Genomic DNA, 12,944 nt, shown 5'->3' with positions numbered 1-12,944 from the left:
AACAAGATTAGCAGCCGATCGTGAATTACAGGAAACTGAGGGCCGAGAATGTCTCCATTCACATTGATGGGGCTATAGTGGAGCTTGTCGAGAGCTTCAAGTACCTTGGTGTCTACATCACTTAGGATCTATCATGGTCCACACACACCAACATATTTGCGAAGAGGGCATGACATGGCATATTTCCCCTCAAGAGGCTGAAAAGATTTGGCATGTGCCCTCAGATAGCTGCACCATTGAGAATATTTTGGCTGGGTGCATCACCGCATGGTATGGCATCTGCTTGGCATCCAATCATTACTCATTGTGTATTTATTATTAGGTTTTATTATTTTTCCATGATTGTTCTCTGCATTGTTGAAAAGGGCCCCCAAGTAAGCATTTCATGTGACAAATACATTTTTATTTTATTTGAGTTGGCAGGAGAGCAGAAACAGACTGGGACCCAGGCTAATGTAAACCCTCATGAGTAATTCATTTTTATTTACTTTGGACAATTATTCTCCTCCGTTGCGTTCAATGTGTTGCTTACAAGAAGAAGTGTGCCTTGACATGTAGAAACGAGGCTTGCATGTACAACATTTCTCCACAAGGTGACAACAATGTATCGTTTTAGAGCATGCGCCTGTGATGGCCTCACCACAGATACAGAATAGCCATTCCATGGGAATCCCTTTATGACCTTTGTACTGTGACACACCTCACTCTCTGCACTGCACTGGCCCATCCACACAACATAGTTTATTTTCCAAGATATGAGTTATGGTTACCAATCAACAGGACTGTATACTGTCTAGTCATGGAACTGTTTCGATAAGAAAGCTACAGTGCCTTCAGGAGGTATTCATACCCATTGACTTATTCCAAATTTTGTTGTGCTCAAAGGGATATTCAATGTCTGCTTTTTTGTGTGCCCTTCTATGCGAGGCAAGGGAAAACCTCCCTGGTCTTTGTGGTTGAATCTGTGTTTGAAATTCACTGCTTGACTGAGGGACCTTACAGATAATTATATGTGTGGGGTATAAAGATGAGGCAGTCATTAAACAATTGTGCTAAACACTCTTATTGCACACAGAGTGAGTCCATGCAGCTGTGACTTCTTCAGAATAATTTTACTCCTGAACTTAGTTATGCTTACCATAACAAAGGGGTTGAATATTTATTTACTCAAGACATTTTGGTTTTTAATTTTTAATTCATTTGTAAAAAAATGTGAAAAACATAATTCCGCTTTAACATGATGACTTATTGTGTGTAGGCCAGTGACAAATCTACATTTCCTCCTTTTTGTATTCATGCTGTAACACAACAAAATGTGTGTGATGGCCCCATGGACTCAGATGATTATTCTTTCTCAAGTAACTCAAGATATCTAGAAAGATGACGTTTATTTTTCTTAGTAATATGATATCATCATAGTCTTATAAAACACCCCCGATAAATGTATGGTCTTATGAGGAAAATGCATTGGTGCATTAGTGCTTAAATTGCATATCCAAAGAGATCAATCACCCCGATGAAGGCTTTAATACCAAAATGTTTTTTAAGTTAATAAAGAAGGACTTTATATTTAAATTGTCACATTTTTGGAACATTCAGTTTATTCTTCAATTCATACACCTTGGTTGGACTGTGAGGTAGAGGCAGTATACTTTCCCCATTAATCCACAGACCGACTGAGTAGAACATCTATTCTCAGAGCTGTAGGTGTCACACCTCTACCAGGCAATACCAATCTCTTTGGCTCCAAGTTGCTCTTCTTATCTGTTCAAGAGTCTACTGCCCTGCATTACACAACTAGTTGCTCACACTGTAAAAAGTCAAGGTAGTACATATGTGGTATCATAATTTGACCTATATTGCCACAGCAAAATAATCCTGCAGCAACAGGATTTTAATATTTAGTCCATAATATTGCTTTATTGGTGGTTAAGTCAATAGCTGGCCAAAATTGTAGGCTACTTTAGGTGCAGGAAAATTCTCAGCAACAAAAGTGTGATCAGATTAAGATCCTGCACCTGTAGACAGAACATTCTGGATATCTCCTTTGGGGAAAGTTCACAGACAATTCAGGCAATCAACACCTATCAGTATTTGGTGCTGACACAATGTTTTATTACCCCTGCATTGTACAGTCTACTTCAGCCCTGTGGTATCAAATAGGCTTTATTGGTGAACTGCCCAATAAATGTTGAGATCACCATTCAAGGCTGACAGCCTGTGCTGAACTGGAACCTTTGGTCAGTAGGAATGGTGTAGACCCACACAGGAATCTACACTCATACATGTAGTGAGAAGTGCAATTTTAGATTTCTGGTAACATTTTACTTTAAGCTTACCTGTATAATGCATTGGGATGCTGTTATCTGCATTGTAAGACTTGTCATAAGCATGCATGATCCCCATAATGTCTTAAATATCACCTCATAATGTGTTAAATAACATCTATTTTCATATTTCTATCTTTGGGCAAGGTACAAATGGAAACTAAACCAGCAACCAGAGAGCTGATGGTAGGACCCTCATCCAAGATAGCCTACCAATCACTGCCATTGTGCCCTTGAGCAAGGCACCCTTCACTTTATCCTGAAATATGTGTGTGGTTGGGTATTGTGACAGCAGAATTATATATTTCCATAGAAAAATATGCAGTAAAGTGTGTATATTCGGTTTTATTATACATGACCTATTTCGGTATATAATAAGATCATATGGGCTCATACAAATAACAAGTAATAAATCATATCTCTTGATAAAGTGTTACCAACATATTTAGGTTAGGCTATTGTAGGAGAGAATTTGAAAACAAATTCTAACAACTGAGCTTTTACTTTGTCCTGGCACACGAATAGTTAAAGTCCATGACTACACCAGTAGTGAATTTAACGCTGACGCCTCACACAATGAGGGGGATGCACATACTACTGGCGCCCCTAGAGAGTGAGTATTATAATTCGAGAGCCAGTCCTGGGCGCACACTACCTTGCGTATTTTTGGGGTTGTACTTTAGATTTATTTACGGTAAGGTGGACCAGCGGTGGCCACTGTCACAATCAGGTTATCCACCAACTACAGGCTGGCATTGACAGACGGGACAAAATGCAAAATGGCTCACATGGTGACAAGTCCAGGACCGTGATTAGATCACCTCTGCAGTTTGAATTCAACAAGCATCCCAGGACAGGGGAAATGCCACAATGAGTATAGGCGAGCAGGTAGGCCTACCATCTCTCGAGGAATTTTGCGCTTTTCACTTGAACATTTCCCTTCCATTTTACTAAGAACATTTCCCTTCCATTTTACTAACGGAACAAACCCCACAATGGGACTGTGCTACAGCCTGCGTCTTAGTCTTGACGAATCCAGTGACACCGAGAAACCTGCGGACTGCTCTGTATCGTTACGCTCCAAGGACCTTGACCACGAGGATACAGAGGCATATAATGACATGACACTGCTCCGTGGTTGTTGGTGTCGCAGCGGGGGCCCGAGCAAAGGCAAGCCGAATACACGAGATGCCGGTAGAGGGGACACGACTAAAGGCGTGCCCATACAGAATGGGGACAATGTTGGAGCTGACCGCAGCCAGCGGCAACATTTGCTGCAGAAGAAGCTCAGCAAACAGAAACAGAAAACCTTGGACAAAAAGTTATCGGAGGAGAAGGAGGTCAAAAAACAGGCGAAGAAAGTCAGTAAACATATTGACCGAACTCTGAAGGAGCAGAAACGGGAATACGAGCAGACGCATCGTCTGCTTTTACTCGGTAGGTGTGTGAGATAGATGGCTGGGGCTAATACATTGATTAGCCCAGGCTATGTTATCCTTCTACAAACCAATGAGATGTATGTCAGGTCATGAATAGGCTATAGGCTAACTTATTTAATCTATACACTAGCTTTATCAAAATAAATACATTAAATGGAATAGGCTATGTCCACCAGGTCCCAGAACCCCTCAACCTTGTATTCCCACGCTGTGAAAATTAACGGACAGTGTAAATAACCCGCTACTGCGCACATTTTTTTTTTCTGGGAAAATAAATATTCCATCCTACTTTAATTTGATGTATCAAAAGTAATAAAATACTTTACCCCCCTAAAAAACAAAGAACATCTTGATATTTTAATATATAAATTCAAATTGGGCATAAACTAGTATTTCACTTCCTCTCAATCCTGATTCTGGGGCCCATTCTTCCTTGCTGCCACTGTAGTCAAGCTCACTGTTCTTACTATCAGAGGATATGAGCCTCCTAACTGCTTGATTAGGGTCCTATCAACTATATAATGTCCCCGTGTCCACTGCCTGTGAATGTCAGTGGATATGTTGGCAAAAACATTGACCAAGCCCATAATTTTACATCAAATTGCTTTCAAATGGTATTTCATCGAGCATGATATTTCCCTGAAATGTAGCCTAACTGCACAATGTTGCTCCGAAAATATATATATATGTATGTGTGTGTGTGTGTGTTCAAAACCTATCAAATATGCTTCTTTAGAGGTTACTACACAACTTGACAATAGAACATGTGTACTTCTCTATTTAAACATGTAAAATAATGAAATGTGTTGTACCCTTCACTCACACCATGCACTAACATCACTCTGCTTTCCCTGAAAGAAGGTTCCTGCCCAAATCGATACATCATACCAACTTCTGCACCTCATTGGATTGTTTACAGACATGTCATCACATATTGTCATGTATAGGATTTTTTAAATATGGTGGGCGGGTGAGGGGGAAAAATGGTTTTCTGTTGCCTGAGTGCGATGATGTGCAGTAGAGGGCTAATGCACGGCATACCTCCAACACACGTCATGATGGTCCCTGAGGCCTATGGTCTAGTTCTCCTCTACCAATTAATTCAGCTGTAATATTTCATATATATTTGCATTAATGAATGGACATTTTTCATTAGGCCTGACAATATAGCCTACCAGTGATTAATACAGTCACAGGAGTATGGACAGTAATGCATTGATAACAGAATATTAAGTAGGCTACTGGTTCTCATTCCAGGTTGAAGCATTATACGTGCAAAATGTCCTTGAAAATGCACTTGGACTATAGGACAACAGATAAGCGATGGGTTAATCATTATAGCACAATGCCGTACAAGACACACAGAAGATTTTAAAGGGACACTTCACCCCAAACCTTCAAATTATATTTCCAGTTACTAAAGGAAATTCTACCGTAGGCTAATGCATGTATGCTAACATATGTATTCCACATTTTGTTGTGTTACAGCCTGAATTCAAAATTGATTAAATATATTGTTTTCTCTCACCCATCTACACATAGTGCCTCATAATGACAAAGTTAAAACATGTTTTTAGACATTTTTGCAAATGTATTGAAAAATAAATACAGATATCTAATGGCAATACTTTGTAGAAGGTCCTTTGGCATCGATTACAGCTTTGAGTCATCTTGGGTATGTCTATCAGCTTTGCATGTCTGGATTTGGGGATTTTCTCTTATTCTTCCTTGGAGATTTTCTCAAGCTCTGTTAAGTTAGATGGGGAGCAGTTGTGAACAGCAATCTTCAAGTCTTTCTACAGATTTTCAATGGGATTCAAGTCTGGGCTTTGGCTGGGCCACTCAAGGACTTTCACATTCTTGTTCTGAAGCCATTCCAGCATTGATTTGACTCTATGCTTGGGGTCATTGTCCTGTTTGAATGTAAATCTTCACCCCCGTTTAAGGTTGTTTGTTCCCATCAAGGATTTGCGCCATTCATTGTTTCTTCTATCTTTACCAGTCTCCCAGTCCCTGCCACTGAAAAGTATCTCCATAGCATGATGCTGCCACCACCATGCTTCACGGTACGGATGGTGTAGACAGGTGATGAGCTGTGTCTGGTTTTCTCCAGACAATGCTTTGCATTCATGCAAAGGGGCAACATTTTTGTCTCATCATAAGGCAAAAGATGATGTGGTCTGATCTCAAAATCTTTCACGTGCCTTTTTGCCAACTCTAGGTGTGCTCTCGTGCCTTTTTCTTAGGAGTGGCTTCCGTTTGGCCACTGTCCCGTGAAGTTCAGATTGGTTTAGTGCTATAGAAACTGTTGTCCTTCTGGTAGATTCTCCCATCTCAGCCAAGGAACTCTGTAGTTTTGCCAGAGAGGTCATTGGGTTCTTGGTTACCTCCATGACCAAGGTTCTTCTTGCCCAATTGCTCAGTTTGATCGGAAGGCCAGAGTCTGGGCAGTTCCATATTATTTCCATTTACCAATGATGGAGACTGTTCTCTTGGAAACTTTCAGCATTCTAGAGATTGGTTTATACCCTTTCCCAGATACACTGAGTGTACAAAACATTAAGTACACCTGTTCTTCCATGACAGACTGACCAGGTGAATCCAGGTGAAAGCTATGATCCCTTATTGATGTCACCTGTTAAATCAGTGTAGATGACAGGGAAGAGACAGGTTAAATAAGGATTTTTAAGCCTTGAGACAACTGAGACATGGATTGTGTATGTATTCCATTGAGGGCGAATGGGCCAGACAAAATATTTAAGTGCCTTTGAACGGGTTATGGTAGTAGGTGCCGGTAGTAGGTGCCGGCACACTGGTTTGAGTGTGTCAAGAACTGCAACACTGCTGGGTTTTCATGCTCAACAGTTTCCCATGTGTATCAAGAATTGTCCACCACCCAAAGGATGTCCAGCAAACAACAGATCAGTAGACAAAAACAGGTAATTGATGAAAGATGACAAAGGAGGCTGACACGAATTGTGCAAAGCAACAGACGGCTACAGTTAGTCAACTGACACTCCAGTATACCATTGATGCCCAAAGACCCATAAAAGAATGCACAACCCGTCGTGCCTTGACACAAATGGGGTATGGCAGCCAATGACTAAGAGTTCCACTTCTTGCAGAAAAATACAATAAACTGTGGTTATAGTGGGCTAATGATTGAAAACTCTGGACACTGGAGAATTGGAAAAACATTGCCTGGTCTGGTGAATCCTGGTTCCTGCTGTTTCACGCTGATGGGAGAAAACCACATGAGTACATGCATCCATCATGCAGCGTGTCAACATTGAAGGCTTGTGATGGTGTGTTCAAATTGGAGCAACGTTTGAGTGCCACAGTATATCTGAACATCATTACCAATCAGTTGCATCCCATCATGACAGTATCCATTTGCAAATATATTTATTTCAGCAGAATAATGCCCCGTGCCACAAGACAAGGATTGTCCAGGAATGGTTCCACGAACATGACAGTAAATTCCGCTTACTGCAGTGGCCTTTCCAGTAACCAGGTCTCAGTCTAATTGAGCGTCTATGAGATGACATGGAACGAGCAATTGGGAGTAGAGATCCACTACCAGCCAACTTCGCACAACTGTGGGAAGAATCGGTGTCAACATGGACCAGCATCTCTGTGGAACGCCTTCGACACCTTGTAGAGTCCATGCCCTGACGAATTGAGGCTGTGCTGAGGGCAAAAGGAGGTACAACTCAATATTAGGAAGGTGCTCCTTATGTTTTTACTGTCAGTGTATATGCCTCATCACAGTTCTATCTCAGAGATCTACAGACAGGTCCTTGGACTTCATGGTATAGTTTCTGTTCTGAAATCAATCAATCAATCAAATGTATTTATAAAGCCCTTTTTTCTTTTTACATCAGCCGATGTCACAAAGTGCTGTACAGAAACCCAGCCTTAAACGCCAAACAGCTGGCAATGCAGATGAACCTTATGTAGACAGGTGTGTTTCTTTCTAAATTGTGTCCAAAGAATTGAATTAGCCACAGGTTGATTCCAATCAAGTTGTAGCGACTTCTCAAGGATGATCAAAGGAAATTGGATGCACCTGTATTTCTGTATTTCATTTTCAATAAATGTGCTAAAATTTCTAAAAATCAGCTTTCACTTTGTCATTATGGGGTATTGTGTGTGTGTGTAGCTGGATTAGAAAAACAAAAATGTTAACCATTTTGAATTCAGGCTGAACACAACAAAATGTGGAATAAGTCAACGGGTATGAATACTTTCTGAAAGCACTACATGCTATCCTGAAGTTGTGGATCACAGGCGTGAAGCACACCAATGGCAATATGCAGTCACTAGTCATTTGTTAGTGACAGTTATAGCCTACCTCACATCCCAATTCATCATGAAACCTCTGATATAACATGAGGTCTAACCATGTCATAATGACAGCCCGTAGGATACCTAGCCTGGCCCCAGATCGGTTTGTGATGTCTTGCCTTAGCGGGACAATTATCATATAGCTGTTGCAAGACTGCGGTAACAGATCTGGGACCAGGCTATGTGTAACCGTCACAGTGGTAGTATCTCAGCATTCCAAGAACTAGCTTATCAAAGACCAAGAAGCACACATCAAGAGCTGCTTAACTAGCCATAGCAGTAGGCTAGTGCATGTGACCTGCTAGTGTCCTGGAACATGGCAATCGGTCAGTCAGTCAGTTCCCCTTATGACCTCAGATGGAGTCTGGATTTTAAATTAGGGTAGCAATCTGTATTTACTGTTTTTGAATAAAAAATTAATTGAGAGCTGGCAGTGAACATCAGAAAATACATTGCTGACTAATAAACTCACATGGGCTATTGAGAAATGACCTATACCATGATACTATATATCTGAAGCTTAGTTGGCAGTGCATGGTGCTTGTTATGCCAGGGTTGTGGGTTTAATTTGGGGTGGCAGGGGTTAGAGTGTTGAACTAGTAACCGAAAGGTTGCAAGTTCAAATCCCCGAGGTGACAAGATACAACTCTGTCATTCTGCCCCTGAACAGGCAGGCACTGTTCCTAGGCTGTCATTGAAAATAAGAATTGGCATCTGCTAAATAGTTTATATTATTATATACGGTATATATTATACAGGAAAGTAAAGGCCTGATTGGTGGAGAGACTTTTTCCACACGACAGTTCCTTGGAATTCATGGTATAGTTTCTGTTCTGAAATCAATCAATCAATCACATTTTTCCACATTTTACAGCCTAACAGAGGCAGGGTAGCCTAGTGGTTAGAGCGATGGACTAGTAACTTAGGTTGCAAGTTCAAATCCCCCAGCTGACAAGGTACAAATCTGTTGTTCTGCCCCTGAACAGGCAGTTAACCCACTGTTCCTAGGCTATCATTGAAAATAAGAATTTGTTCTTAACTGACTTGCCTAGTTAAATAAAAAAAAATGTATTAAAACATTTTTGGGACACACCAGTCTACACACAATACCCCATAATGACAAAGCGAAAACAGGTTTTTAGAAATGTTTCCAGATTTATTGAAAATAAACAAACACCTTATTTACATAAGTATTCAGACCCTTTGCTATGAGACTCAAAATTGAGCTCCGGTGCATCCTTGAGATGTTTCTACAACTTGATTGGAGTCCAGCTGTGGTAAATGCAATTCATTGGACATGATTTGGAAAGGCACGCAGCTGTCTATATAAGGTCCCACATTTGACAGTGCATGTCAGAGCAAAAACCGGAATTGTCCGTAGAGCTCCGAGACATGATTGTGTTGTGGCACAGATCTGGGGAAGGGTAGCAACATTTTTTTGCAGCAATGAAGGTCCCCAAGAACACAATGGCATCCATAATTCTTAAATGTAAGCAGTTTGGAACCACCAAGACTCTTTCTAGAGCTGGTCGCCCGGCCAAACTGTGCTATCGGGGGAGAAGATCCTTGGTCAGTTAGGTGACCAAGAACCTGATGGTCACTCTGACAGAGCTCTAGAGTTCCTAATGGAGAGATGGTTGTCCTTCTAGAAGTTTCTCCCATCTCTGGAGCACTCCACCAATCAGGCCTTTATGGTAGCATGGCCAGATGGAAGCCACTCCTCAGTAAAAGGCACATGACAGCCCGGTTGGAGTTTGCCAAAAGGCACCTAAAGACTCAGATCATGAGAAACAAGATTCTCTGGTTTGATGAAACCAAGATTGAAATCTTTGGCCTGAATGCCAAGTGTCACGTCTGAAGGAAACCTCAGACCATCCCTATAATGAAGCATAGTGGTGACATCATTGTGTTGTTGGGTTGTTTTTCAGCGGCAGGGACTGAGAGACTCGTCAGGATCGAGGGAAAGATGAACAGAGTAAAGTACAGAGAGATCCTTGATGAAAACCTGCTCCAGAGCAATCAGGACCTCAGACTGGAGTGAATGTTCACCTTCCAATAGGACAATGACCCTAAGCACACAGCCAAGACAATGCAGGAGTGGCTTCGGGACAAGTCTCTGAATGTCCTTGAATGACCCAGCCAGAGCCCGGACTTGAACCCAATCAAACATCTCTGGAGAGATGTGAAAATACCTGTGCAGCGACGCTCCCCATCCAACCTGACAGAGCTTGAGAGGATCTGCAGAGAAGAATGGGAGAAACTCCCCAAATACAGGTGTGCCAAGCTTGTATCATACCCAACAAGACTCGAGGCTGTAATCGCTGCCAAAGATGCTTCAACAAAGTACTGCGCAAAGGGTCTGAATGCTTATGTAAATGTAATATTTCAGTTTTTAATTTTTTTTAATACATTTGCAAAAATGTCTAAACCTTTTTTTGCTTTGTCATTATGAGGTATTGTGTTTCGATTGATGAGGAAAAAAACATTGTTAATACATTTTAGACAGGCTGTAACGTAACAAAATGTGGAAAAAGTCAAGGGGTGAGTACTTTCCGAATGCGTGTGTGTTTAATTTTTTAAATATATATATAGTAGTTCATTTTGTTATACAGTGCAGGCTGTAGCATTTTATTGCTGAGACTATAAGGACACTAGAAATGACACCATTCCTCTGCTTTTTATGCAGAATGGAAGTCGAAGGAAGTTGACAACTTCAGCTGGGTTTATATGACTGGCGCCTAGCAACCATGGGTGTCAGGACGTTGGCATATGGAATTTAACGTTGAGAGTGGTCGGAGTTCTTGTGTGGCTCAAATGGCAGAGCATGGCACTTGCAACACCAAGGTTGTGGGTTCGATTCCCATGGGGGACCATTACAAATTTAAATGTATCCACTCACTGCTGTTAGTTGCTCTGGATACATGACCCTTTCCACACTACTGAGCTAACCCAAACAGAGTTGTACTGCGCTAGCCTGGTTACTCATCCACCATATTGCTGGAACTGTTGTGAAAAGAAAATATCAGATTTGTGGTTTGTCTCGTAATAGTTAGAAAATGGTACATACATGAGACCTGTTGGTACTCATATCTCTGGGTTGCCTGTGTGCATCTAACCCAATTTCTCACCCCACATGTTCTTTCAGGTGGGGGAACAAGGCCACAATTGCAGCCTCTAGGAAAACTGACTGAAATGTTTAACACTTCATTTTATCCTTTATTTGAACAGCTAGCAATTTTATCCTATGTGGGTAAGTGACATTAACTGTTAGTGTATGTTACACATTATCTCCCACTCTCTCTCTCTGTCTTTCTCTCACACGCACACATCGCCCTGTCCCCATTCTACTACTCTGAAAAACTCTATGATTGTGTATTTAGGCATTACAGATGTAGGATCTTAATTTGATCACTATTTTGTTGCTGAGATTGCAGGAAATGCAAACTTGTAGTGTATTAGAGGTTTAAAAATCCTTCTAAAGTTAGTCATTTCCACTTTTAAATGTCAGACTTGATTTTGCCATAGTGAAACATTTATCAAACCCTACAAAAATGTCCATGAATTATAATCCACATAATAATTTACAATTCCCGTTGCTGCAGGATTATTTTCCTGCTGTAGCAAACTGGCTCAAATTAAGATCCAACATATGTACCCTTCACTGCATACAGTACACTTGTCCTGGCAGCTATGTATCAAAGTTTTACAAATATTGCTACTTTACCTTGCTACTGCTAGCATACTTTACTGCTGGCATGCAGGTCTGTCTATAACCAAATAAGGTCTGGAATTATTACGATTAGCCCTATTCTTTCCTTGACTAAGAACTCCAAACTCTCATTTTGTAATGCACGTGTCATTCTTATGATATTGTGTTTATTGAGAGTGGGGTCCATTCTTGTGTCATGATGCCATATATAAACTCAAGTGGGAATAGTCCAAAGTCTGTGCTATTTTTGCTGCCGGCCCATCCCATAAACCCTTCCCCACCTTGCTTTCTCAGTCTCATGACCTGAACATAGCTGCCACGTTTTCAGCTATTGTAATCTTTCATATCTGGGATGACCAATGGCCAATGATAAGAGATTGAGAGGAAAGGCTTGGCCTCAGAGCGCCATAGTGCATGTTCATTGATCATTCATACAATACATTTTCCTTCGTTATTAATATGGAGTTTGAGTTCAAGTGTGGTGTGTGTGTGGGGGAAGATGTTTGTGAGGCAACAAAGGGAAGAGTAAATGCGTCTGAGTGCAGTTTAACATGTCTGTGCAGTGTAACACATCTTTGTGCAGTGTAACACGTATGTGTACAGGGTAACACGTCTGTGTGCTTTGTAACAAGTTTGTCTGCAGTGTAACACGTCTGTGTGCTTTGTAACACATTTGTCTGCAGTGTAACACGTGTCGGTCTGCAGTGTAACACTTCTCTGTCTGCAGTGTAACACGTCTCTGTCTGCAGTGTAACACGTCTCTGTGCTGTGTAACACATATGTGTACAGGGTAACACGTCTGTCTCTAGTGTAACACGTCTCTGTGCAGTGTAACACGTCTCTGTGCAGTGTAACACGTCTCTGTGCAGTGTAACACGTCTCTGTGCAGTGTAACACGTCTCTGTGCAGTGTAACACGTCTCTGTGCTGTGTAACACGTCTCTGTGCTGTGTAACACGTCTCTGTGCTGTGTAACACGTATGTGTGCTGTGTAACACGTATGTGTACAGGGTAACACGTCTGTCTCTAATATAACACGTCTGTCTGCAGTGTAACATGTCTATTTGCATGCATGTGTTTTTCTGCACGCTAAGGGGCAGGTTGGCTCTTATCATTCCATATC

At 41.3% G+C, this 12,944-nt stretch overlaps 1 protein-coding gene across 1 annotated transcript in view; it reads left to right on the top strand.

The window, feature by feature from the left end:
• The first annotated feature begins 2,926 nt into the window (after positions 1-2,926).
• Positions 2,927-12,944, top strand: part of gnal (guanine nucleotide binding protein (G protein), alpha activating activity polypeptide, olfactory type) — a 65,381-nt gene continuing 55,363 nt past the window's right edge. Inside the window, exon 1 of the mRNA XM_035756408.2 lies at positions 2,927-3,764. Within this exon, the coding sequence (XP_035612301.1) occupies positions 3,323-3,764 (442 nt within the window). The 5' untranslated portion in view covers positions 2,927-3,322. The remainder of the gene's footprint in view (positions 3,765-12,944) is intronic.

This window comes from Oncorhynchus keta, chromosome 4, assembly GCF_023373465.1.
Source record: "Oncorhynchus keta strain PuntledgeMale-10-30-2019 chromosome 4, Oket_V2, whole genome shotgun sequence".
NCBI lineage: Eukaryota > Metazoa > Chordata > Actinopteri > Salmoniformes > Salmonidae > Oncorhynchus > Oncorhynchus keta.
This window is presented reverse-complemented; position numbering and strand designations above follow the sequence as displayed.